General features: G+C 43.1%; 3 protein-coding genes across 6 annotated transcripts; 1 reads left to right on the top strand and 2 right to left on the bottom strand.

Annotated features, from left to right (window-relative positions):
• Positions 1–649: 649 nt before the first annotated feature.
• Positions 650–12,872, bottom strand: znf106a (zinc finger protein 106a). Of its 4 annotated transcripts, none has more exons than XM_084569207.1 (22): positions 12,783–12,872; positions 10,825–10,907; positions 10,503–10,564; positions 8,910–9,104; positions 6,436–8,250; positions 5,904–6,351; positions 5,750–5,819; positions 5,508–5,662; positions 5,312–5,372; positions 4,915–5,220; positions 3,932–4,721; positions 3,713–3,753; positions 3,120–3,265; positions 2,528–2,662; positions 2,299–2,415; positions 1,998–2,189; positions 1,821–1,883; positions 1,579–1,698; positions 1,392–1,463; positions 1,232–1,303; positions 999–1,145; positions 650–908 (listed from the first exon to the last, which is right to left on the bottom strand). In XM_084569207.1, the coding sequence occupies exons 2-22, from the start codon at positions 10,876–10,878 to the stop codon at positions 852–854; spliced, it is 5,118 nt and encodes a 1,705-aa protein (XP_084425333.1). In that variant the 5' UTR covers positions 10,879–10,907; positions 12,783–12,872; the 3' UTR covers positions 650–851. The 4 variants fall into 4 exon arrangements, with proteins under 4 accessions (XP_084425333.1, XP_084425335.1, XP_084425336.1 ...); XM_084569209.1 differs by having other exon boundaries at positions 10,825–11,338; positions 12,783–12,855; XM_084569210.1 differs by lacking the exon at positions 12,783–12,872 and adding an exon at positions 10,984–11,005.
• A 343-nt stretch (positions 12,873–13,215) lies between these two features.
• Positions 13,216–18,003, bottom strand: pacc1 (proton activated chloride channel 1). Its single transcript, XM_084569220.1, has 8 exons — positions 17,778–18,003; positions 15,747–15,849; positions 15,354–15,563; positions 14,885–15,039; positions 14,645–14,787; positions 14,315–14,456; positions 14,118–14,225; positions 13,216–14,035 (listed from the first exon to the last, which is right to left on the bottom strand). Exons 1-8 carry the CDS (start codon positions 17,811–17,813, stop codon positions 13,874–13,876), a joined length of 1,059 nt encoding a protein of 352 aa, XP_084425346.1. The 5' UTR covers positions 17,814–18,003; the 3' UTR covers positions 13,216–13,873.
• Positions 18,004–19,393: 1,390 nt separating this feature from the next.
• On the top strand, positions 19,394–23,593 carry nenf (neudesin neurotrophic factor). The gene is made up of 4 exons (XM_084569225.1): positions 19,394–19,728; positions 19,806–19,866; positions 19,971–20,074; positions 22,001–23,593. The coding sequence occupies exons 1-4, from the start codon at positions 19,543–19,545 to the stop codon at positions 22,175–22,177; spliced, it is 528 nt and encodes a 175-aa protein (XP_084425351.1). The 5' UTR covers positions 19,394–19,542; the 3' UTR covers positions 22,178–23,593.
• The last annotated feature ends 505 nt before the right edge of the window (positions 23,594–24,098 follow it).

The raw sequence follows: 24,098 nt of genomic DNA, 5'->3' as shown, positions 1-24,098 counted from the left end.
TAAAATAAAATCCTCAAAACCGTTCCTCACACTCACTCGAACGGGGTTAAAAAAAAACAAAAACACATCTGTGGACAAATATGAGGAATAAATATCCACACGCACACAAACAAAACGCTTCGCCATGTCCTGGTTCTGTTATCACTGCAAAGTCCCTCCGCATCTATCGACCGTCTGAATGAGCAACAAATAAATAAATAAAGATTGATAGAAACTGTGTTTTCTTTCTGAAAGTAAAATAAAAACCAAACCAAAAAAAAATAAATTATGAGAAATAATCACACGGTTAATCGTGATCTAGGAGGATAAACCACCAAGTTTAAACCACTCGTCATGAGCTCATTAAAAGAAAAAATAACTAGGTTGCTCAACACCAACAACTGCACAACAACAATAAAAACATCTCTTAGCCCATGCCATATTATTGTAGCCAGCCAGTCTGGAAGATGGTTACTGGAAAGCGTGACAGATCCCTCGTACACCGGCAACTCTGACGTTTCTCCAACAAACAAAAGTCGGGTTTTTCTTCGTCGTTTACTTTGGTCAGTGAAAACAGGAAGTGTAGTGGTCGGAGAGAAGGAGAGAAAGAGAGGAAGGCGTGTTTTGTAGTAGAAAAGAAAGAAAAATAACGACAACAGCGCAACCAAGCCTCCTTTGAAGATTGTATTATGGTTGGATTCCAACACCGAACATAAAGGATGGAGTCGTCAAGACGCCGCTCGCCAGGCTCCAAACAGGAGCGCTGGCGAGGACACGTGGCCCCCCCAATATGGGAGGTTAACAAGGGAGGTGGGGGGAGCAGATTACAGGAAAAAGGGCTCAGGGAGAAACTAGGTTCCCACCAGCCGCCCCTAAGGCTCCACTATGGTCTCCTCCTCAGCGTGTTTCTGCATGTGCACCAGCATCCCCTGCAACAGACAAAGTATCAGCCTCCAAATCCTCCACAGATTGAACTCTAATATCCAGAAAATGTGTTTTTATATATATTTTTTTTATACCTTCTTGGAGCTGTTGCGTGAACAGAAAAACTCTTCACAGTTCTTCCAGCGGCACTTGAGCGTCTGGAACTTGACGCTGGTGTGGTCGTTGATCAGGTGCTGCTGCAGATGCTCCATCAGCCCGAAGACCAGCGAGCAGCCGTGCCACTGTCGACATGAGGGGGATAACACGTGAAAAAAAAGTTGCACCTCTGATTGTTTTCAAAGCTCGCGACGACGGCGGTTTAAATTACCCGGCATCTGTAGTTCTGCATCAGGTTCAGCTTGACGGCCTGCACGCTGCCGTCGTAGCAGCCGGTGTAGATCTGAAGAAGTTAGAAGTTAGTCTTTACACTCCATCAACACCTGCATTCCTCAAAGACGTGGAAGTATAAAACCGTGCAGGCCTCTCACCATGTTCTTGTGGACAGTCATACACATCACCATGTCCTTGTGTCCGCCGTAGACCTGCAGCTGTTCGTGAGACTGTGGAGGAAAAACAGCCGTTCAGATTCAGCCTTGACAGATTTTAACAATTTAAACACACACGTCCAACATGAACTGAGACTAATATAGACTTATAGGGTTTGAGGATGCACACCTGCAGGTCGTAGACGCGCACCCGCTTGTCCAGGCAGGCCGTCACCATCACTTTCCCCAGGACGGTCACCACGGTGACAGCGTGACTGTGGCCCTTATAGACTCGCACCAGCTCCCCCGTCTGCAACGCAACGAGTTAAAAATAGACACTTGTCAGACGTTGTGACGTGCGTCTGAACTGATGCTCTCTGTCGCTGTGTGTGGCTTTTAATTTAAACGTGTGAAACTGCGAGAAGAACTCACGTGGATGTTGTGAGCGTAGACGCACTGATCGCTGGATCCACTGAACACCAGGTCATTGACAACCTGAGAGAGAGAGGGGAAACAATCAGGATTTAGGATCAGTTACAGTTACCTCAAATATCCCTGCGCTGGTTCCTTTCCAATACGTCTTGTGTCTTGACAAAGCCTCAGATTTACCTTCATGCAGAGCACGGTTTTGGTGTGTCCCTTCAGCGTGCGCAGCAGCAGCCCGTTCTTGGCGTCTCTCACGCTGATGGAGTTGTCGTATGAGCCGACCAGCAGGATCCTCCGGGCTCCCTCCTGCGACGAGGCCAGACAGCTCACGGCCCGCGGCCCGTGGCACTCGAACACGTCCGTCTGCTTGTTTGTCTGAGAGGGAGAACAGAGGGGAAAATGAGCGGCGCCGCCAGCCAGCCACGCTAAGGACATTTCGTGAAAACTTTTGTTTCCTGGATAGCTGATCAATCTGAGTCCTCACCTTGAGGTTAAAGGTCACCACGCTGCCGTTGGCCAGACCGGCGTACAAAGTCCTCCAGCGGCTGTGTAGGCAGAGGACTCGGTCGGACAGAGAGAACTGCTTCTCCAGTTCTTGTGTCTGCAGACAAGAAGAAAAATCACACATATTCAGACTAAATGAATGCTTTATAGCACTAAACTGAAACATATTTATCGCTGCTGTGCCACATTAGGTGATGAGATGTTCTTACCTTGAGGCTGTAGCAGCGGATGGTTTGGTCACTGGAACCAGAGTAAAGGCGATTGTGCAGGAACGGAGCTGAAGACACCAACAGGCAGCTCACTTTGGAGCTGTGGCCCTCGAACACAGCCACACATTTATGACTCTGCAAATAAATAAATAAGATGGTTGCAACAGCTGGAAATATTCAGAACAGATATTAAAGTGGCAAATAGATCCCAAACCGACACCACAGGACACCCTCAGAAGGCCCATGCCCATTCTCTGATGAGTCACAACAGTTTTAGAGGCACAAGGGAGACCTACACAATATTAGGAAGGTGGTCATAATGTTATCCCTGATCGGTGGCTGTATTAAGCTACTGCTATTATAACCTCTATACACAAATATCTGGATATGAATGCAAAACGCTAAATGCAAACCGAATGTTTGGAAGCAGAAGGAGCAGCCACAGTGAGCTGTTAGATGAAAAGCTGCAGGAGCTACATTTTATTTTGCTGCGCCAAGAATTCGGCAACTTGGCGCAGTAGAAAAAAAAATAAAATGTTGTGCATTTGCTGTTACAACCACCAACAACCCAAATGGTCAGAAATGCACCCACCACCAGGTCAAAGGCTTTGACGGTTCGATCTCCCGAGCACGTGTACAGCAGCCCGTTGTGGATCTGCATGGCGTTCACCGCCTCCTGGTGGCCCTCGAACGTTCCCTCGGTGGGTATGTCGTCCTCGCCGTGGTCAGAGGAGGCGTCTGGAAAAACGAAGGCGACAAGGTTGGTGTATTTTAACATTTCTAATTCCCAAGATCCATCCAATCAAGTCATCTATGTGTGTCTACGTCCAATCAAACGTTCTCTAAGTCAGGGGTTTATATTATTTTGAGCTCGAGCTGTGTCCATTCATCACTGCTGCACAGCGTCACCTAACGTCAGCTAGCGGCTCTATGAATATCTTGCCCTTAAACAGCAGTTTGGGCCCCGCAGCGTCTATTTTAACTTGGTCACAGAGCGTGACATTTCTAATTCTGGCCGCTATTAGATGACTTTATGTTTGGAGCCGCATTCAAACTTCAAGACTACCGCTGAGCTCCAGTGGCGAGCTGCTGTCACGGAGACAAAGGGGGAATAAAAACTGACACCAAACTTATTTAATCGCTTTTTAAATGTTAATGTCTGACCCTGCTAGGAGATGGACGTACCTGATGAGTTCTTGGGTAACGTGATGGCGAATGGCATGTCGCTGTGGGGAGAAAAAGTGGAAAATAAATATATATTAATGATAATAGACTAAATACAGAATCAGAATTAGTTAGTTAGTATTAAGTCTGCAACTGAAAACCAATGTGACACATTTAAGATGAAAAAGATAAATGCAAAGGTGTGGAAACAAACAGAGATTGTTTTGTTCGACGCCTCACCTCTCGGATGATTTACACAAATCCATGTCACTGGTGGACGAGACCTCGTTGCAGGCCAGACTCTGAGGCTGAGCACTGGAGGAGTCCGGGACCAGGTCTGGAGACGGAAGCTGGACGTCTGCACACGTTGCGGTGACCTCCATACTCTCTTCAGAATCCAGCGTAACATCAGCAGGGCCCGCCGGTGGACGCTCCGCCGTCTGCTTGGGTGAAGTCTTCTTCTCCTCCTTCTCGAGTTTGACGTTCGGAGACGTCCTCGTCTGAGCCTTCTGGTTAGCCTCCGTGCTCACGTCCCCGTCTCCGTTCTCCGTCGGGACGCTGGAGGTGCTGACCTGGGAGCCTCCGCTGGGTCTCCTGCGCGTTCGGAGCCACCTGGGGCGCGAGGCCTCCTCGTCCAGCTCCGTCTCGCTGCTCTCCGGCTGCTCCACCCCTTGAGCCTTCTTCAGCGCCTTCCTCTTCTTCAGCTTCCGCACGCGCTTTCCACTCCTCAGTTCCGACGGAGAGGGGGGCAGGTGAAAGACCGGAGGCGCCGAGGGGGACTGAGCGGACTGGATGTCAGCGGAGTCGACAACGTTCCCGACCTCAGAGCTTCTCCTGCTGGGCGAGAGGAGCTTTATGGAGGCTTTGGAGTCAGACAAAGGGCTCAGAGAGTTCCTTGACGCCTGTATGGCCTTTTCTGTCATCTCCACCGGTCCTGGCGACTTCTCTTTGCCGTCTGAATGCTCTCCAGTGTTATCTTGGTAAAGCTCTTGTTTTTTCTCAGGAGATGGCTGGAAGTTAAGGGCAGAATCTATAAAAGAGTTTCACATGGAAATGGATTAAAACGCTGCAGATCTGCTGATTTAACTGAAGCTGTGGTAGCAGTTTTTGCTCCAACTACTGCACTACTAAAATGAAATAACTGCATTTATTAAACAAAGACGATAAGAAATGTACTGTACATGGGATGCAACATCCACCAGGCTGCAAGTACATATAGTTACCTGGTAGAGAATCAGCGGCCGGAGCGCCTGGAAGCTCCAGAGTGGTGCTGTGAGCAAAGTGGGCTGCACTGTCCACGGCGTCCTGCTCGGCGCTCACATGGACAGGAGACTGTGGCTCCTGCTTGATGACCACAGACGTGAAGGGGAGGCTGGAGGACGGAAGAGACGCACAGTCCGCAGCTTGGTTCGGACTGGAGGCAGCGGCGCCCGCCACAGAGGAGACAAAGGAAGGTATGTGAGGCTCGGTTTCTTCTGCGTCCATCTTCTCTTCTTTGAGTTTGAGCAGAGGTGCTTCCTCCACAGAGCCTGTATAAATAAATATAACAATTAATAGCTTATTCTATTATTTTGTTGTTTTAGTAGCATGTGTTTTGTACATCAAACTGTAGGTTCCTACCTTGCATTCCTTTTAGCAAATCGATGCGCTTGTTTCTTAGCGTGTTCATCTCTTCAGTCATCTGAGAAAAGACAAGAACGGAATATTTCTGCTTGTTAGTGATTAAAGCTGAGGTGATAATTACTTAAAAGTCACATAAAGTTCCAATTAAATCTAAATCAAGCTTAAGTTTATGCAAACACACACACACACACACCTGCTGTTTAACCACCATGAGGCGCTGCACCTCCAAGTAGGCGGCCTCCAGCGCGGCCCGGGCCTGGATCAGGCTGGTGTCCACGTTCTGCAAGGACCGACTCAGCTCGTCCTCCCGCAGGGACACAGCCAGCAGCTGGTCGATATGCAAACGCTCTGCACCGAACACGGAGCACACATTTAAGAGATCAGCGTTCAAGCAAATAGTAAAAACAGGGATTGATTTTTAAGAAGGATGCTAACCTCTTTTGGATTTGACCTTCCTTCTTTTGCTGTTATGTTCCAAACATGACAGCTCTGCACTTGGGACATCCTGTAAGAGAGAAATAAGAGTCAGTTCTGCATATTCTGCATTTAAAAATAAAAATAAAAGGGAGAAAACGTTTCCTAAACTCACCCCCGTTGCTCTTCGCCTCTTTCCTGTTCCCTGAGCGTCGCACTGCTCCGTCCCTGAACTGCTGTCCCCGAGCACCGACTCCGATCGCTGGAGGGCTCTCACCGTCTCAGACTCGAGCTTTTCCGGCTGCTTCTTCTCACACTGGCCGAGCATCTCTGGCTGATTGTCTTGATTTCCTTGTGCAGATACGTTGTTGAGAGAAACGGCAGACGCCTGCTGCTCTGAGCCGAGGCCGTCTCCCTGCGTCCTCTCATTCGACATGAGGGATGTAAACAGGGAGGCGTTGAATCCGGGGGCGAGGCTGCTCTCTGATAAGGAGCGTTTTCTAGAGGCGCCCTGGGATGAGCTTTCCATCAGTGCCTCCCATTGGAAACCCTCCAGCAGGGGTATATCCCCCTCCTCCTGGCTTTGGTACTCTTGCTCACATGGCACCATCTCGATCCCAAACCTGGAGGACAGTAGAGAAACAGGACTAAGCTTGAGGTAGCTGAGATCAAAAGCAACACTAAAGAATAAACCATTATGAACTCACCGTGGCATGCCTTTCCCCTTGTCTTGCTTCTTTCTGACCTCCTGATACACCTGCTCCCAGTTGACATTGCGCCGAGAGCCCGAGGAGCTGATGAGCTGCCGCACAGTCGGTTTGAGCCCCGAGTCCTTTTCCGAGTCGCTTCTCCGCGACTCGCTCACGTTGCGCACCCGTCTCGCAATGTTCAGGTTGGGCTCCAGGATGCCAACTTTGCTCTTGGAGCTGATGTGTTTGGTGAGGTCGCGTTTCAAGACCGGAGGCAGGTCCAGTTTGGACAGACCCGACGCGTTCGACCCCGAGACGGCCTGTGCATCGCCACTTCTTGAGGTGTCGCTCTCTGAGCTCTGCCCGGCCTCGGCTACCTGCATGGCCTCGTCTGGAGCCACCGAGCTGGGCTGCTTCTCCGCATTCCTTCTGTCCTCCTCGTTATCTCTGCCTGACACTGCAGGCTCCGAGCTCTCCACAGTGGAGGTGCTAACCTGCAACGACTGGAGAAACTGGCTGCTGTCTGTAGGCGGCATTGAAAGCTTTTCTTCTCTGGCTGCATCCGTGGGTTTAGCTGCATTCTGCCTACAGCTGTTCTCTTTGTTCACTCCTACCTGGCTCTGATCTCTTTGCTGTTCCTCCAACGAGGCCCTCCTTTCTGAGACAATCTGCCTGGCTTTCGTTAATGACTCTGGGAGCTGTCGTTCTTTTCTGGACTTAAGGGGCCCAACCGGTGGAGCTTTGACTTCACTCTGTTTTCCGTTTGGTTTTGATTGTGCTTGAGCCTTACTGAAAGCCTTGCCGAGTTGACCTCCGCTCCCAAGACCAGGAACTGAGGGCATCTTCCGATCTGTGAGTAACGATCCCTTATTTACCTTCTGACAGGAAGAACCAGAGGAGGATTTCTGATGCTCGTCTCTCTGAGAACTGTTGCTTCGACTGCTGCTGCTACTCCCATCTCTGGGTTTTGACGAGGGGTTTGCGTTATGCCTCTCTTTCTCTTCAACACTTTGTCTACTTGAGGTGAACTGACCCGATTTCTGTTCTGGTCGAGACTGCCTGTTAAAGCCACTGGTTTCTGGTGCTTTGTCCTGCTTCTGTTGTTTGGGGATTTTGGCATACTTCTCCGATGGATTTGGGTCGTTATGGGGAACAGATTCAAAACCCTTTGCGACCGGATAGGGTGACCAACGACAGGCTTTGTCCAGCTTTGGGTTGCTGCCAAAAGTCTTGGAGCTCTTGTTACTGTTGTGGTCTGCTGATTGTCCCTCTCCATTGTGAGACCCAGCACCCTGTTGACCACCTTCATCATGAAACTGGTTCATAGCCTGGGCAAAGAAGTTGGGTGGAGGCCCCAATACGCTGAAGGGGCGGTTCCTTTGAGCATACTCTGAAATATTGTTTCGGCCGTAGAGCCCATTACTGCTGCCTCCGTTGCTGAGCCAAGGCAGCCGGCTTTGTTGATTGCCAGAAAATGCACTCTGACCCCAAGTCTTGTTGCAGCGCCCCTCTTGACCATGCATGCGTCCACCGGCGAAGTCTCCATACGCCCATTTCTGCATGTTAGGAGGCTCCTGAGCGTGCCACGTGGCGCTCTTCCCCTGTTTATTGTGGTGCCAGGGTTGTGCCTGCCCATCTCGCGCATTATATCGGTTGCTCTGGTACCAAGAACCGTGGTGACCGGATCCACCAAACCCCTGCGGCGGCTGCTGCCAGCCACAGTCCCAGCGGTAGCGCTCCTTCGCTTCCTTTAGCCTCTGCTGAAACTTCTCATTTCTGCGGCGATCTTCTTCTTCTTTAGCCTGTTTTGCAGCGGCAGCCTCCTTCTCTTTTCTACAAGCAAAGGTTATATGAATTACAAGTGGCTCGAAAAGCCTCTTTTACGATTAAGTCTCATAAGAATTCATTAGAGGTTTGTTTTTTTGGCCAAAATCTGCATACTAACTTCAGATTTTAAAGCAGCAAGCAAAGGTGAGAGTGAAGAGTTTTGCTGTGTTTTTCTATTTGTGGAAGGCATCAAACTGAAGGCAGCATGTGTCTGAACTCTGCGTGTGCAGTCATGCCTTTTTTTTTAGCCTACAGCCCTGACATATGACTCCAGTCGCGGCTCGCGGTGAAGCAGTGACTAAATGAAGCCTGTGAGCACCGCTGAGCAAAATGTGAGTCTATACACGGCGCGTGTACACACAAAGTAGAGCTCGTGAGCGATCGCTTGCCTTTACCTTTGTGTTTAAAGCATAAAAATATCAATTATGAGTTGCTTATTTATCCCATTTGCAACATAAACATGTTAATATTGAGCTGCAATCCACCAATGAAGCTCAGACTACTTTTTTAATTTAAAAAAATATACATATTTTAGAAAATGCTGCATTTATAACAGCTTATTAATCTATATTAATTATATAATGGTAGATAACACTAATTTTTTACAGTTTTACTGCCCTAGGCATAAATAAATATATATAAAAGCACAATTTAAACGTTCTTACCTGCACTGTTCTTTCCTCTTTTCAATCAGGTCGACCAAAGCCTGGTCGAAGTAGTCCTCGTCGCGGTCGTTCCACGCCTGCTTTTGTTCGGCAGCCTCCACATTCTGCTTGTGCGTGGGGCTGGAAATGTGGCTGGCGTAATCGGTCAGGCTCACCACCTCCACCTTACACACTCGGCACTCGTGTCCACAGTCCCTGGGGAGGGAAGGCGAGAGCGGCCGTTCAATAGTTCCTTCAGGCATTGTTTCTGATCTAAGCGGTTTCTTTCACTTTGTGTTAATCAAATCAGGAGAGGAGAATACTCGACAATCCTTTAAACGAGTCCGAATTCTCTATTAGTCACAGATCAGGAGGTTACTAACATGTAATTTTCTCTTTGTTAAAAAAAACAAAAAAAGTTTAAATCTTTATCATCCTGATCTTGGTCGTCGTTTCTTTAGCAGGCCATAGGTGGCAGGGTGAGTGCAGGAGGAGCAGCCAGGCTGGACGCAGGGAGCACGCTAATCTAGCTGTTTGTGTCCAGCCATGCAGCACGGCGCGTGGAGGGGAGAGAGGCACGGCGCCCTCAGCCTAGCGCGTTGTCATGATGGTGTCTGCTGCGCTCTGAGACTCTACACAAGGCAATGTCTGCATTTGACCTCACACTGAGCTCCGAGAGCCAGGACCCAGCCCCCGCCCGCCCTCCAGGCCAGCATGTGTTATTAGAACAGGCCTCGGGATCCCGGGCGACCAATCCCGAGCACCGTCTCTGTAACCGGAGTCGAGTGCAGCTGCTCACTTCACAACCTCTCCCAAGTATGCCATCCTGTGATTCTGACAGGGGCAGAGGGTTTCTGGCTCCTTCTCAATTTCTTTTTTTCAAATCTGTGTCAGGGCACGCTGCCATTTTCTGACCTCTCGTGCAGCTGGCAAACTCTTCCTTCAGTGAGATAGGGTTACTTTTATCTGACAAATAAGTTCTCGGCTGCAGTAGTGGAGAAAACGTAAACCTTTCCTGACATTTGAAACTTTGAATAGTCCTCTAAACGTCTGAAAAAGTTAGGTTTGCATGTTGTTTAATTATGAATCATCACACACTCCAAAGTGCCTAAACATTTCCTTCATAATTTCAAAGGTTCTGCACAGGAGCAATATATAAATAGCAGAGTATTTAAATTAAAAATGTTATGAATGCAACCGAACACAATGCTCAGTAAGATGTCGTCTGCGTACAGGAATAATTATATGAAATTCCAGTCACTGAATCAGTATTCGCTCCTCTCGAGATTCTTCCATATCAGCGACAGGCCACATACTTGGGGTAATCTACATGGCAGTCACAAGATCGCCAGTTGCCTTCTAACGGTCACGGCTGTTGTTCCGGAGAGATTGTGTCTAAATATACGTGCCACGGTGGAGACAGCTGCTCCTATATCCACTCGGCAGGGGCACGTGTGCACGTGTGCCTCGTGACCCGAATACTGTACGAAATTCTTGAAACAACAAAAATCAAACTTTGCATTGACAGCTAGAGCTTTTTCAATACGACACACTTCTGCTTTAACGTGATCGATTCCTGCAAAGTGAAAATCATAATCTTTGGAGACAACTCACCGGCCTTTGAGCTTCTCCAGCTCACGGTGGTGGAGCATACTCCTCATGTGTTCCTCCATCTCCTACAGATACAAGCAGAACATTTCATTTAGGCAGCCACAAACATATAAATGATCCTCAAGCTACACCTCCCAGCAACGCAGAATGAGAGTTATAAAGAAGATGAGTGCAAACAGTGGTTAAAGTAAGTATAATAAACCAGCAGAATAGTTAGAAACAAAGAACTAATTGAGACATGTATGCAAAAACATTATACGCAGCATTGTAGAACACTGCTTTATATTTATTTACACATTTATGTTGTTAATCATAAATCAATTACCTGCTTGGAGGCACAGACTGTTTCACAAAGGATGCACTTCCTTTCTCTTGCCATTTTGAATTCAGGTAGATCTCAGCCCATCACTGTCAAAAGAGATAATTAATTCAAGTTAAAGGACTCAATAATATCATCCTGATTTTTTAAACAGTGTGATTTTACCTTGGATTTCATGACAACAAATAACGTCGCTGTGCCGTATACCTGAGTGATCAGCAGAGGACTGGGACACGTCATCATAATAGAAGGAGTATTGTTTGTTTTTTGTTTCTTTTTTAACAACCACACCTACCAATTCAACAGCATACCTCTGTGCCACATCCTGGATGCCAGCAGAGTTCCACCTGGACACTAGTCTAAATCTAGTCTCTGCTGATAGAGCAGCTCTGCGGCCAGAAGGCAGAGCCGCGGCAGCACCAGGGCTAAGTCTGGACTTGTTTAACGTTCACAAACAGGGTGAGAAACGAACGCCGGCCACGAGTCAACTGCTGCTCAAGGTCTCATGTCATGTGGAGACCTTTATTATAACATGTTGCATTCAAATCCAGGTTTAAAACTCATCTTTTTAGAACAGCTTACTACCTTTAACCTGCTTTCCCTTTTTATCTAATTTCTATGTACTTTTTAAATCTTGCATTTTGACCTTGAGTGCTCTGAAAGGCACCCTCAAATAATTATTGTAATTTATTTGAGTTTTAGGATTTAAAATATATGATATGGGCTTGGAGAATCTGAGGTTTGACTCAGGAGTGGGATGACCCCAAACAAATCCATAAAGAGGAAGGATTCCTTTCACAATAAAAGTCAAGTAATCGACTAAATTGGGCCCACGATGATGTGGTAGTTAAAGAACACAGTGCTCGCTTTTGCGGGACAAATAATAAACAAACAGGCTAATCATCACGAACTGGAAAAACTGGCCGTCTGACCCTTCTACAGACAATGACAATGTTTTTACGTGGATATCGAACAGGTCAAAACAAGAAAAGTACAGTGGCTAAGTCCTAAAATGTTCTTAATCAGGTAAAGGGACACCAAATGTGCATAAAGATGAACCCTAATAGCCCTATCTCTTGTTTGTTTACTTCCAAAGTACCAGCTGTTTATAACATTAATAACATCATATTCCCTCTCAGCCTCTGAATCTCTAGGGGGGCAGCAGACAGGACAGTGTCTGATGGTTGATTCTCTTCTAAACAGTAATGTTAGATAAAATGTTTGAACATACACAGATGGCAGTTAAAGGTGTTAGATTTCTGTTGCAAGCATCGTGCAAAAACCATAAATAGCTGTATCTTAAGTTTAATTAAAAAAACAACAACATTAAAATAATAACTCTGAGTTCTTACTATCTTGCAGGGAATGCTTCTGAATAAAACAGAGAAAACAAATAAATCACGTATGCCCCTACAGTAACAACAATAACTTGTTAAGCTAGCTTGCTAACAGTTAGCTACACAGTTCAGGAGTTCATCCAGTAGTATATTATTTTAACACCCGATGTTACCAAGCGAGCAAAGTTATGCAGTTTTATTAGTAAACTTTACTTTACAACCGAGTTGCAGTAGTAGTAAAACGAATTAATGGTTAAGTTGGCAAGCGTGCAGACGACTGGATCCTTGCTTGTTGTTAGCCAAAATGTAGCTAGCTGCTGTTAATTAGTCTGTTAGCTGTTAGCAAGCTCGTGATAGTTAGCTCGAAAGGAAAACAAGACAAGGAGACTCCCAACTTAAGAATAAAAATAAGTTGTTAATGCAAACTATGTCTTATCGTAGAGTTTACTTAGTGTTAAACAAGCGTACAGTTAGTAGGTTAGCATGTTAGCAACAACTTGCTAGCAAGAAACACCAACGTTAAACCACAAATAAACGAACCAATAATTAAATTCTAAGAGAGTACAGCTACGACAGTTTTGTTTTGTTTTCATACGCTACGAATACGAAGTCTGGGTTGTTTACTACCTTAATAACATCCAAAACTGTGTGGGACTACTGCATGTTTGCATCCATCCTTGTAGCTAACAACAACATCCTGTATCCGCCTCGCCCCCCAAACGGAACTGGGAGCCAGGAGGCGTTCAAGACCACATCACTGTGTGGGACAACAGGAGGTCCGCGTTGCGTTCAGGTGCGTCAATTTTACATTAAGTACAATTTCGTAACGAAATACCTTATTTTTGCCAACGAAGAAAAATGCATTGAGTTTTTATTTACCAAACCGTATTCATAGCGTTAAAAGAAATGTTTAGAAATGTTTTCCTGGCTACTTTAGTTAAAAATTGCGCAAGTGGGGGCCAATAAAGTTAATAAAATAAATCTATAGTTTTGTCTTTAACTTAAAAGATAAATAAACTTGAGCAATAAGACTCGGGCATAAAATGTGTTTATTTTCTAATACATCTTAAAACATAGCATGTGATATGATATTGACCAGCAGAAATTCAAAATTCAAGTAAATTTGAACAGCAGTGAACACATGATATATATATTTTTAAACACGTTATGTTTAAATCAACTGAGAACAGCAGTAAAACCAAAAGATTTACCATACACTACAAAAATAAACAGCATGTTAACAATATTCTGACATTTCATTTTAAAGATATAGTATCATTACATTGAGAATCAGTCCAAAATCCAGCAACATCTTCTTCACAGTTCACATTTTCTGAGTTTTAAACCTGAAACATCTGGTTTTTAAATAAGCCCTAAAAATGTCTCAGCTCTCAGCAACAATTCATTTCATGTGCGTGTAAATTCCAGGAATGACAGTGTTTATGAAACATGTGAAACGTTGAAATGCGACAACGAAAAATTCACAATAGACGATAGAGTCTATAGCATATAGTCTAATAGCAGTAATACGTGTAATAATTACTGTCTGTTAAAATTAATGGAAGCATCAATAAAATGTTCTGACAAACATCACGGATAAACATGACTTGGTGCTAAAAATTCTCCCCTTTGATTTGACCAAACGGTGCAAGTAGTGACCTCAACAAATGCAGCAGTGTAAACGACGCTGCGTTTTCAGTGCTTATTTTTTGTTTCTTTCAGTTTATCGGGTTCAGTTCCCGCGATTTATTCCTCAGATGCCTCTTACGCATCCGGATAATCCACTGGATAGTGAGTTTGGCGAAATTAGCAGCTTTGAACAGGGCCATGAAGACGCCGCAGAGAATGGCTACAGAGCTCCAGGGATTTGCAGTCACTATCTGTTTGAAAATGAGCAACAACCTGGGTTAAACACTGATGTAGACGAGAACGGATATTGGTAAAACGTCTGGGAATACTCACCAGTCTGATTTCTTGCATATAAGGATCTCGCCATTCGAACACAGCAAAGAAGAGCTGATTGGTTTTCTCCTGTTCAGGTCTTTTATCGTTGAATTTCACCACAGCGGACTAGAGGATCCAACACAAATCAGGGAATTAAAGCTTTAAAAATCACATATATATATTTGAGCTTCTGTACACTGGCTGGACATGAATACCTCTTGTCGAAACTCGACGGCTTCATTGATTTTCCCAGACGTCCTCACTAAAGACATCTTGACCCAGGTTCTGAATCCTCCAGAGAAGGTCCACATGGAGTAATTCCTCTCACAGTCCTTCATGAACTCTGATTTATTTGCACTGGAGATCCAGAAAACACACGTGTGTATTTAGAGCTAAAAAGCTATTTTAAACCACACAATGGTTTATTAACCAGCTTTTAAATTACATTAATACTTCCTTAAGGTTATTATATGTGTGCTGTGAGCCACACAAAACTAAAACACAACAGTTATTACACAGGATCAGTATGAGCTGTTTGCACATACCTGTTAATCAAGTCGCTAAACTTGGCAAAAAGCATGTAAGTGATGTCGCTGAAGTCCTCCTCCGTTTCATTTTGACTGAACTGCATGAAGATCAGCTCTTTGTTCCTGACATCAGACGGACCACGGACCACCAGAGCGTGTTTCTACGATTCACACAAACCGTGAGTATAATCTGTCTTTTTAAAACAAAAAGGTTAGCAATAATATCACAGATTTGTGTCAACAAGTAAATCATTTTACCTGTGTCTGATTTATGAACGGCCCAAAGTACGTCACGTTGATGATCTCACAGTCGCCCTGTTGAGGCTTGCCGGGGTTCACTAACGGAGGGATGTAGTCGTGATAGTGATGTCTGCAGCTGAGTAGCTGGGCGTTGCCGGGATACAGAGCGATACCTGCTCAAAGAAAACACAATAATGGATGACGTGTCAGGCAAGATTTTGACCAACCACTTGTCACAAAGTTGCACAAGTTACTTTAACGGAAATCACTGCAGCACAAGAGATAGAGAAGATGTTTGCGTAGATGGTTTGGTAGGAGGTCTGTGGTTGTCTGGCTGCTGAGACATGTGAACAAGGAAATGCATTTCAGACCAATCGCAGCCGTGCAGTTACACGTCAGGGTCCGGAGCTACGCTGTATCTGCGCCGTAGAAGTAACGTGCAACTATAAATAATAATCCTGCAGCACCCACCCAAAATGACCCTTACCAGGGGCTGAAAACGAGTCCACCTCTTTGTAGGTGACGGACATGATCGGGTGGTTGAGCTTCTCCAAGAACTCAGAGATGGTCTGGTAGGCCAGGAACACCGCCACCGCCGTCAGCAACAGGTAGATGAAGATGAGCACCACCGTGAAGACGTTTTTCAGACATGCTTTACTGAATTTCATGGGTGGACTGCTCGCCCTGATGTCATCATCTGCAGCAGAAAAGAAAATATATGATTGGAAATGCAACTTAAATCGCAACTTTACAACTGAGGCAAGAATTAATTAAATGTTAACGTATGTGTGGACCTTCACATGCTGAAACCAATTAAAAATGTATGAAGTTGTGAAACCGTGAGGCGCTTCGTTTAAGAGCTTCAAAGTCTCCGTCGTACCTTGTGAGATGCTGTCGTTGGACTCCTTGGGCTCCAGCTCTTCAACATCATCGTCAAAGAAGCCCGGAGGCTGCATGTTACCTTCATCATCGTCATCATGAAACTGTGCAGTTAAGAGTGGGACAGTAAATATAAGCATGTATGTCTACCCAGTAACATGAGTCAGTTAAAAAGACCATAAATATTTGACACAAAACAGACGTGAAGGAACCACTAAAAAGTATTAAGAGAAAAATGACATTTAAACTAATTTCTATCAGTTACAGTAAATAATAAAAACACCTGACAGCAACCAAACTAACAACCTCTCTGAACCGGTTTCAGCTCATTAGTTTGCCCACTGGACCTTTGTCCTCAAAACTGTCAGGAGTACTTCAGACTCAAACTAATGCAAAACAAGCACTGAAAATGAAACAGCAGGAAAAGAATCAAAGCAGCTACAAAGAGGCAGAAAATGTAGGGGAGGAAAGCATCCCCAGCTGGACGTTTCCGATAATAATCCTGCAATAATTTTAGTCTTGCTGCAGCTATGATAACAACCTATAAGTCAGAAAACAACCGCAAAAAGACGACAAACAACTACAGCGATGCAAAGACGTTCTATCAGAAATACCTGGCGGCACAACTTTAAGTCTGATTGCAGCAATGAAACAAGGTGCAAAATGAAGAGGCAGAAAAAATGTTAGAAAAAGATGCAAAGAGACATAAAAAGAGGAAAAAGAGGTGTAAAATGAATGCAAGACACTGAAACTAATTGATGCAGACACCACAATGACAACCCTTCTAAACCAACTGGACCTTTGTGAGTATTTCGAAGTCTGGTCGCAACTACAAACAGATGTGAAACAACTTATAAGTCACAAAGCAACTGCAAAATAAATATCAAATAGGGACAGAGGCAGAAAACTGTCGGGAAAACCTACAAAGTGACAGAAAACAACCACTAGGAGACTCCATGACTGCAAAGACATTTAAATTCATTTCTATCAGTGAAGATGCAAGAAAAAAACGTGAGAAAAAGATGCAAAGAGACATAAAAAGAGGACAAAGAGGTGTAAAATGAATGCAAGACGCTGAAACTAACTGATGCTTTATAACAGAAACCCCGACAGCACCACAAGTCTGCAGACACCAAGATGACAACACCTCTGAACCACCTCGGCCTTTGTGGGTATTTCTTAGTCTGGTTGCATCTACAAACAGATGTGAGATAAACGTATAAGTCACAAAACAGCTGCAAAAAGATGGCAAACAACAAGAGGTTCTTTCAAAAATACCTGAGAGCACCATAAATTGCAGCCACCAAAATGACAACCTCTCCAAACCAGTTCACCAACTTGACGTTTGTGACAACTTTAAGCCTGGTTGCAGCAACGAAACTGCAAAACGAACACGAGATAGTAGAAGAGGCAAGAAACTGTTGGGGAAATCCTACAAAGTGACGTAAAACAACCACAATGTCTATCAGATGCAAGATGCATGAAAAAATGTTGATGCAAAGAGACATAACGGAAACACCTGAACTGCAGACACCAAAATGACCAACCAAACCGACCTTTGTGAGTATTTCAAAGTCTGATTGCAACAACAAACAGATGTGAAACAACCTATAAGTCACAAAGCAACTGCAAAATAAATATAAAATAGGGACAGAGGCAGAAAACTGTTGGGTAAACCTGCAAAGTGACATAAAACAACCACTAGGAGACACCATGAGGAGTCAAATGACTGCAAAGACGTTTAAACTCATTTCTATCAGTGATGGTAAATAACAGAAACGCCTAACAGCACCACTATTGTCCAGTTATGTTTCCATACTGAGTCCCATTTTACTGCTGACACTAGGAGCAGGAAGGAAACATGTATTATTCACTGCTGTCCTCAGCTGTACAGTCACATGATGACAAGTGAGCCGGACACTTTGAGGACCCTCCAACACGGCGAGGAAGTCCACAAACTGCTGTCCTCGCAATTTGTTTTAAACAAACATTCAAGATAACACACCGACACACAAACACGAAGTTAACTTACCTCTTGGTATGACGGAGAGCTTTCTATTCTCCGCATTCCTCAACGCTTCAGGTAAAAACTACCCTCGACTATTTCTGCAAAAGGCAACTTTTAATGTATTAAACTTAAATGAGGCATTTTTAAGGAGCTCAGGTTTCCGTTCTGGAGGAACACACGCCGATCACACGCCCGAAGCCGTTAAAGACACATCCCACTAAAATAAAGAGACACCTACAGGACGACACTCAATAACAAGAAAAGTTGTTTCCTTGACGTGGTTTCCTCGTTTCCTCCGGTTCATACCTAGTGCTGCATTCAGGTGCTCATAGGAACGTTCAGAGTCCCAAACCCAGCCGCCGCAAACTGACCTACATTCAACACTTAAAATTATTGCAGCACAGTTAAAGAAAATAAATAAATATAAAATATAAAAAATATATTCAATGATACAGTAGACGAAATCCTATGTAATTTTTCAATAAAGTAAACCGACTTGAGAAGAAGTTTAAAAATGTATTATTTGACCTGGTTTACAAATTGGGACTGTTGAGGAACTCATTTGAAACTAGGGGCAATTCATATCAAATTAAAAGTCCCGAAGAACAACAAAATAGTCTAAGAGGCTCAAAACCACTGAGAAAAGCTGTAATTATTATTATTATTATTATTACTGTGATCTGACTGTTATCATCCAACGGCACTGAGGTTTGAGGGCAATACACAACTTCTGATGGCATCTAATGACATTACAGACATTAAAACAGTAATATTTCACCATCAAAAACAAAGATTTAATGTGTTTATCGGTGTGCTCAATATGTGAGCTTCAGGTGGATGGAGTAATGTTTTATTTCTGTGTCCAGTGATAAAGCTAAACTAAGCTACGCTATGGTAAAATAAGATAAGATAAGCTAACAATGTATCCAAGATAACAATCTCAGGTGTGTAATTTCATAAACCATATATAATCATACATAAACTAAAATCAATCAAAAAGGTGAAATACAAATGCTAAATAAATACATTAAGTATAAATATTGAGCTGCTTATTAGATGATTGAGTCAGTTTCTATCAAAGCCAGCAACATGAATTCTAAAATGGATGTAAATAAAATTTCCTACAACACCAAATGCATCCTCAGATATTACATTCTTCACAACAAACCCAAGCCATATACATTAAATATGACTTCTTTTTTTTTTTTTAAATAAATAAATACTGTCTCACTAGAAGAAATTATGGCCATAAACAAAAACTGATTGTGTTAATTTGAGAACTTTAGCTGGGTACATTCAGGTTAACCTTTTCTCTGTGTTTCCAGTTTTAAACTAAGTTAAGCTGAGGTAAAGTAAGCTACGCTAAGATAAAATAAAATAAGATAAGCTAACAATCTACCCAAGATAGCAATCTCATGTCTGTAATTACACATTTAAACCATATATAATCTTATTATATCAAAGATTTCATGAGTTAATTTGAGAACTTTAGGTGCAGTCAGGCTAACCGTTTCTCCCTGTATCCAGAGTCTAAGCTAAACTAAGCTAACCTATGCTGTCTGCCAGCTGTAATCTTGCGTTTAACCCACATATACAACTAAATAACAACAAAAAAACAATCAATGTGATCATACATAAACGATAAAAACTTTTATTAAATAATGAAGCAGTTTTTTATGACGACTGACTCAGTTTTTGTGAAATCCCTTCACCAACGGCTGCCTTGCCTAAAATTTCCGACGCCACTAAACGCATCCCCAGAAGTTCGGCTACTGCCACAAGGAAGTGAATGAAAGAGTTTCCGCATCAGCCTCGTCCTAACAACCACCCTACCATGGCAACAGCGCGACTTTTTGTCATATTTATTATCGTTTACACGAGTTTAGCCGAAGACGTCAAATTAAAATTCAAACCAGCAACAAAACCTGTGAGGTTATTCACCGAGGAGGAGCTGAAGAGATACGACGGCAGCGAGGTAAAGTTTATTTGTGAGCCGGGGAGAGTTTTTGAGGATCAGTTTGAGCGTTTGTGTTGATTCCTCTTGTGTTTTAGGAGGGGCAGCCTATTTACATGGCAGTAAAAGGAGTTGTGTTTGATGTCACCAAGGGAAAAGGTAAATAAACCCCACCTGTGTCATTTTAAAGGCTAAAACTTTAAACTAAAACAACAGACCTCGTACACTGGATGCTGCATTCACTGTCCTGTCTGTTATATCAGAGTTTTATGGTAAGGGTGCTCCATACAATGCCCTGGTGGGGAAGGACTCCACTCGAGCTGTGGCCAAGATGTCCCTGAACGCAGCAGACTTAACATCAGATACAGTGAGTTTACTGTGAACATCCAACGGCTTAACTCTCCTCACCCACCCACTGCATTGTCACGGGTCACTCCCACGGGTGGGGAGCACAGATACATGACACCCTGTTACAAAACAAACAATGTGCAATCTGGAGCAGGAGACGCATTTATTTATTGTACAGTTTCACACGAATGCGTCTTTTTTTCCCCCCACATTTTTACACACCATAGACTTTTATAGCAAGGAGATGATAAACACAAAAGCAACATGACAACAAATAAAGAAATAGCAACAGAAACATGAGGCATACGCCTTAGCCAGTCTTAGCCAAATACATTTTAATCACAATAGCGACAGTTAGTTAGATCAATAATTATTTTTACGAGTTAAAGGTGTAGTAATATTAGAGAGATTTATTTCCACTTTTATGTCTTGTATCAAAAATTGTTTGACTTGAGTAAAACATCTTAACTAGTCTTCCACAATCTTCTTTCAATAAGTTGCAAGAATCCTCTTGACAGAAATGGTGAAAGTAACTCAATCTTGCTTTTACATGCCTTTTCTGTTCAGTCCTGCAGCAAAGCACCCATTCAGCATGATGCTTCCGCCCCCGTGCTGCTTCACAGTTGAGATGGTATTCTTTAGTTTGCAGGCCGCACCCTTTTCCCCCAGACAATGGTCATTATTGGTACGAAACAGTTCTTTTTTTTCATTTCTTAAGACGGAAGAGACCTTTGTCCCCATGTGCAGCTCCAGATCTTTCTCACAAGGGCGGTCCTTCAGGTTAAATCGATGCAGGGCTTGTTTTACTGTGGATACAGATATCTTTGCACCTGTCGCCTCCTGTTTCTTCACAAGGTCCTTTGCGTTTGATCTGGGATGGATGTTCATGGTCATGTCTTTGAGACAGGGTGTGTCTTCTCGTGAAGGATTGCTTGTACAAATGAATGTGGTACTTTAAGATAAGATAATCCTTTATTTATCATACAATGGAATCTGCTTCCAAGGATGAATCTGACGTGTGGAGGTCAGTTTTTTTTCTGAGTCAGATTTGAGTTTTCTGAGTTTTGATTTTCTCATGATGTCAAACAAAGAGAGGTGCGGAGTTTGAAGGCAGGCCTTAAAAATGCATCCTGTGGACAGTCAGAAGTGGAGATCTTCCAAGCAATTTTAAAGGCAAAGTCAACTGAGTATATATGAACTTCTGACCCACTGGAATTGTGATATAAGAAAATATAAGTTAAATCGTCTATCTGTAAACAATTGTTGGAAAAATTAGTTGTCTTATGTTTACACAAAATCTGTCCAGTGGTGAAGAAAACTGTTTTAATGACGTCAATGTATGTAAACTTCCAATTTCAACTGTACATAGCCCAAAAATGCCAGACTAATATCTCAAAATTTCCGACAATAAATGAGTGAAATAAATGAAATATTTCATACTTCAAACAACAACAAAGATTCACTGTGTTCGTTTTAGAGCTTTAGAGGAGCTAAAAGATGGATGGAGTCCACTGTTAACTGTTTCCAGCCTTTAAGCTAATAATAATTAAATTCGTCTTTATTTACAACATTATAAAGTGCTTAAAAAAAGACATAAAACAGGAAACAGGCACATAAAACAATAAAACACACAAAGTACAATTTAAATTAAAGTTGAGCTAAGCTAACATCTCCTGGTTGTAATTTCATATTTAACAAATGTATACAACATCAGAGTCAAATTTACTTTCTAATTGTCATTAAGTAAGCACCATTTCCAACATTATTATTATTTTTTTTTAATTCTTGTAATATTACAGTATCAGATGAGAGTGACAAAACTATATATTCTCAAAGAGGCAAAAGAATCCTTTTAAAAATGAAAAAATGTCAGACAAACATAGAAAATGTTTGATAACTGACTGTTTGTTGGGATTAACTCTGTTTTCGATGCTCACATCTGCAGACGGGCCTGACTGAAGAGCAGCTGCAGTCTCTGGACAGCGTATTCGAAGGCACGTACAAAACCAAGTATCCCATCGTGGGCTACACCGCATCAAGAATCCTGAACCAGGATGGAAGTCCCAACGAAGACTTCAAACCAGAGGATCAGCCTCACTTTCAAATCAAAGATGAGTTTTAGTCTTCTAAAACTTGGCTGTGAAAGTAGCTCGCTTTAGACGAGCCTCCTCTCTTAAATTGTGATCAAAAAGTGTGTGAGAGGAGAACAAAATCCCCTTTTACTTGAACTAAAGATTTACTGTACACAGACACTAAGAAACCACTTTATCTTTTGATAATCATCAGGTAGATTGCACAGGAGCACAAGAAGTGTTTGAGGGCTTCACTTAAAGCTGCATGTTGGATTACGTATTACGAGTTCTGTTGGCACAAAGAAATGTGAAAAGATTCATATAAAAACAGACTTCTAGTCTCAGCATCCGTCTTTTCTCCTTCTAATCAATTATTTCCTCAGTCTGTGCAAAAGACCTGACTCGTATGTCACCAAAAACTGAAGAGAGAGCAAATAAATGCACACAAAAATGCTTAAAACTCATAAATGCTGAAGTATCCTGATCATCATCATCACATTTTCTTTTACTTCATCCAAAGAAACAGGATTGTTTAGTTTTTCAACTTGTGAACAAATTTAAGCTAAAAGCAACCAGTAACACCATCTTTAAAGGATTAAAAATTTGACAAAAAAAAAGTTTTTGTCAAGTCAGGCAACACTAATTGTCGTTAGAATTTCAGACTCCATCGAAACAGCAGCAGTTTTTGGCGGTTATTGCCACAGTTTGTCAAAAATCTGTCACTTAATTCAGGCAACAACAGGCAAATATTTCATTTTAACAATGGCTAAACTTTAAAATGTGAAGCTTTTTTAGCCTATGTGAAGCTCAGGTTTATTATATGCGGTTTCAGTGGTTTTAGTGAAGTTAAAACCTCCAGAAACAAGATTGGATTTGTTTTAAAGATTGACATTGTAGTAGGGCTACGACAGCGATCAACAGATTAATGTTTTACTCCTTTTACAATAACAAAACAGTCACACTTGAAGTCTTGGCAAATATTCAGCTCTTATTCTTGTAATGTGTTGGACAAACAGTCGGAAAATACCTGTTTATTGATAAATCACATCTTAAAATCTGAGGATTCATTTGCGCTTGTTTCAACTCCAGGTTTAGAATTGAATGTTGTGTCGAGTAGAATAATTATGAAACAGAAAACTGTAAATCTGCTGCTCTGTAAGTGTTTACAAGATCAGAATTGGTCCGTTTGATTTCAACTTTGTACCATTAGAAATAAAATTTCTGAATTCTCTTGGTAGAATCCGTCTGTTTTTTAATTTAAGCACGTAAACAAGCTCTTTATAACTCACTCAGCTCACCTCCAAACAGGCAACATAAATAGTCCGTCCGGCCCTATATAGCCTCATGTGCTTCGATCAAAGGTCACAGGCATTAAGGTGCTGAGACAGGTGATTGTCTTTGGGTGGAGCTGCGCGTCTTTGCCAGCGCCGGTGTCAACAGCGGAGGGCGAATCTCTCAGCTCTGTGTGATAGCCACCAGGTTGAAACCTCCCACGTCACCGCTAGCCGAGTTCAAAGGACACAAGCCCTGCCCTTGAGTCTGCCAGCGAGAGCCGAGTCGCTGTCTTTATCAGGTGGGAGTTCTGCTGGGAGTCGGCCACTGCAGCCTCAGTCAGCCTGGGAAACACTTTCTTCTGCTGGAGCTCGTCCGCCAAACAGAGCCAAGATGCCCAAGACGGTAAGATCTATTTAAACGATTCATTTAAACCTTTCTGGTCTTATTCTGATTTTGAACATCTTATTTTTCCGTGTTCAGGAGTTATTTTCTTTCTCCCAAGAGGCAGCAATCCTACTTGGCACTTACTCATTAACCAGTGTAGAGTTTGACCCATGCTGCACACATTCCTGACAGAAAAAAAAAAATGCAACTAAAGTGATTCTTCACAGCTACAGTTGAGCTGAGTGTTGCATTTGCTTCCCTCCGTATCAGATAATAATTAGTGACTAGAGTGATTCATGTGAACTCATGACT

This window comes from Chelon labrosus (genome assembly GCF_963514085.1).
Source record: "Chelon labrosus genome assembly, chromosome: 20".
In the NCBI taxonomy this organism is placed as follows: domain Eukaryota; kingdom Metazoa; phylum Chordata; class Actinopteri; order Mugiliformes; family Mugilidae; genus Chelon; species Chelon labrosus.
Note: the sequence above shows the minus strand (reverse complement) of the source record. Positions and strands in the feature narration are given on the sequence as shown.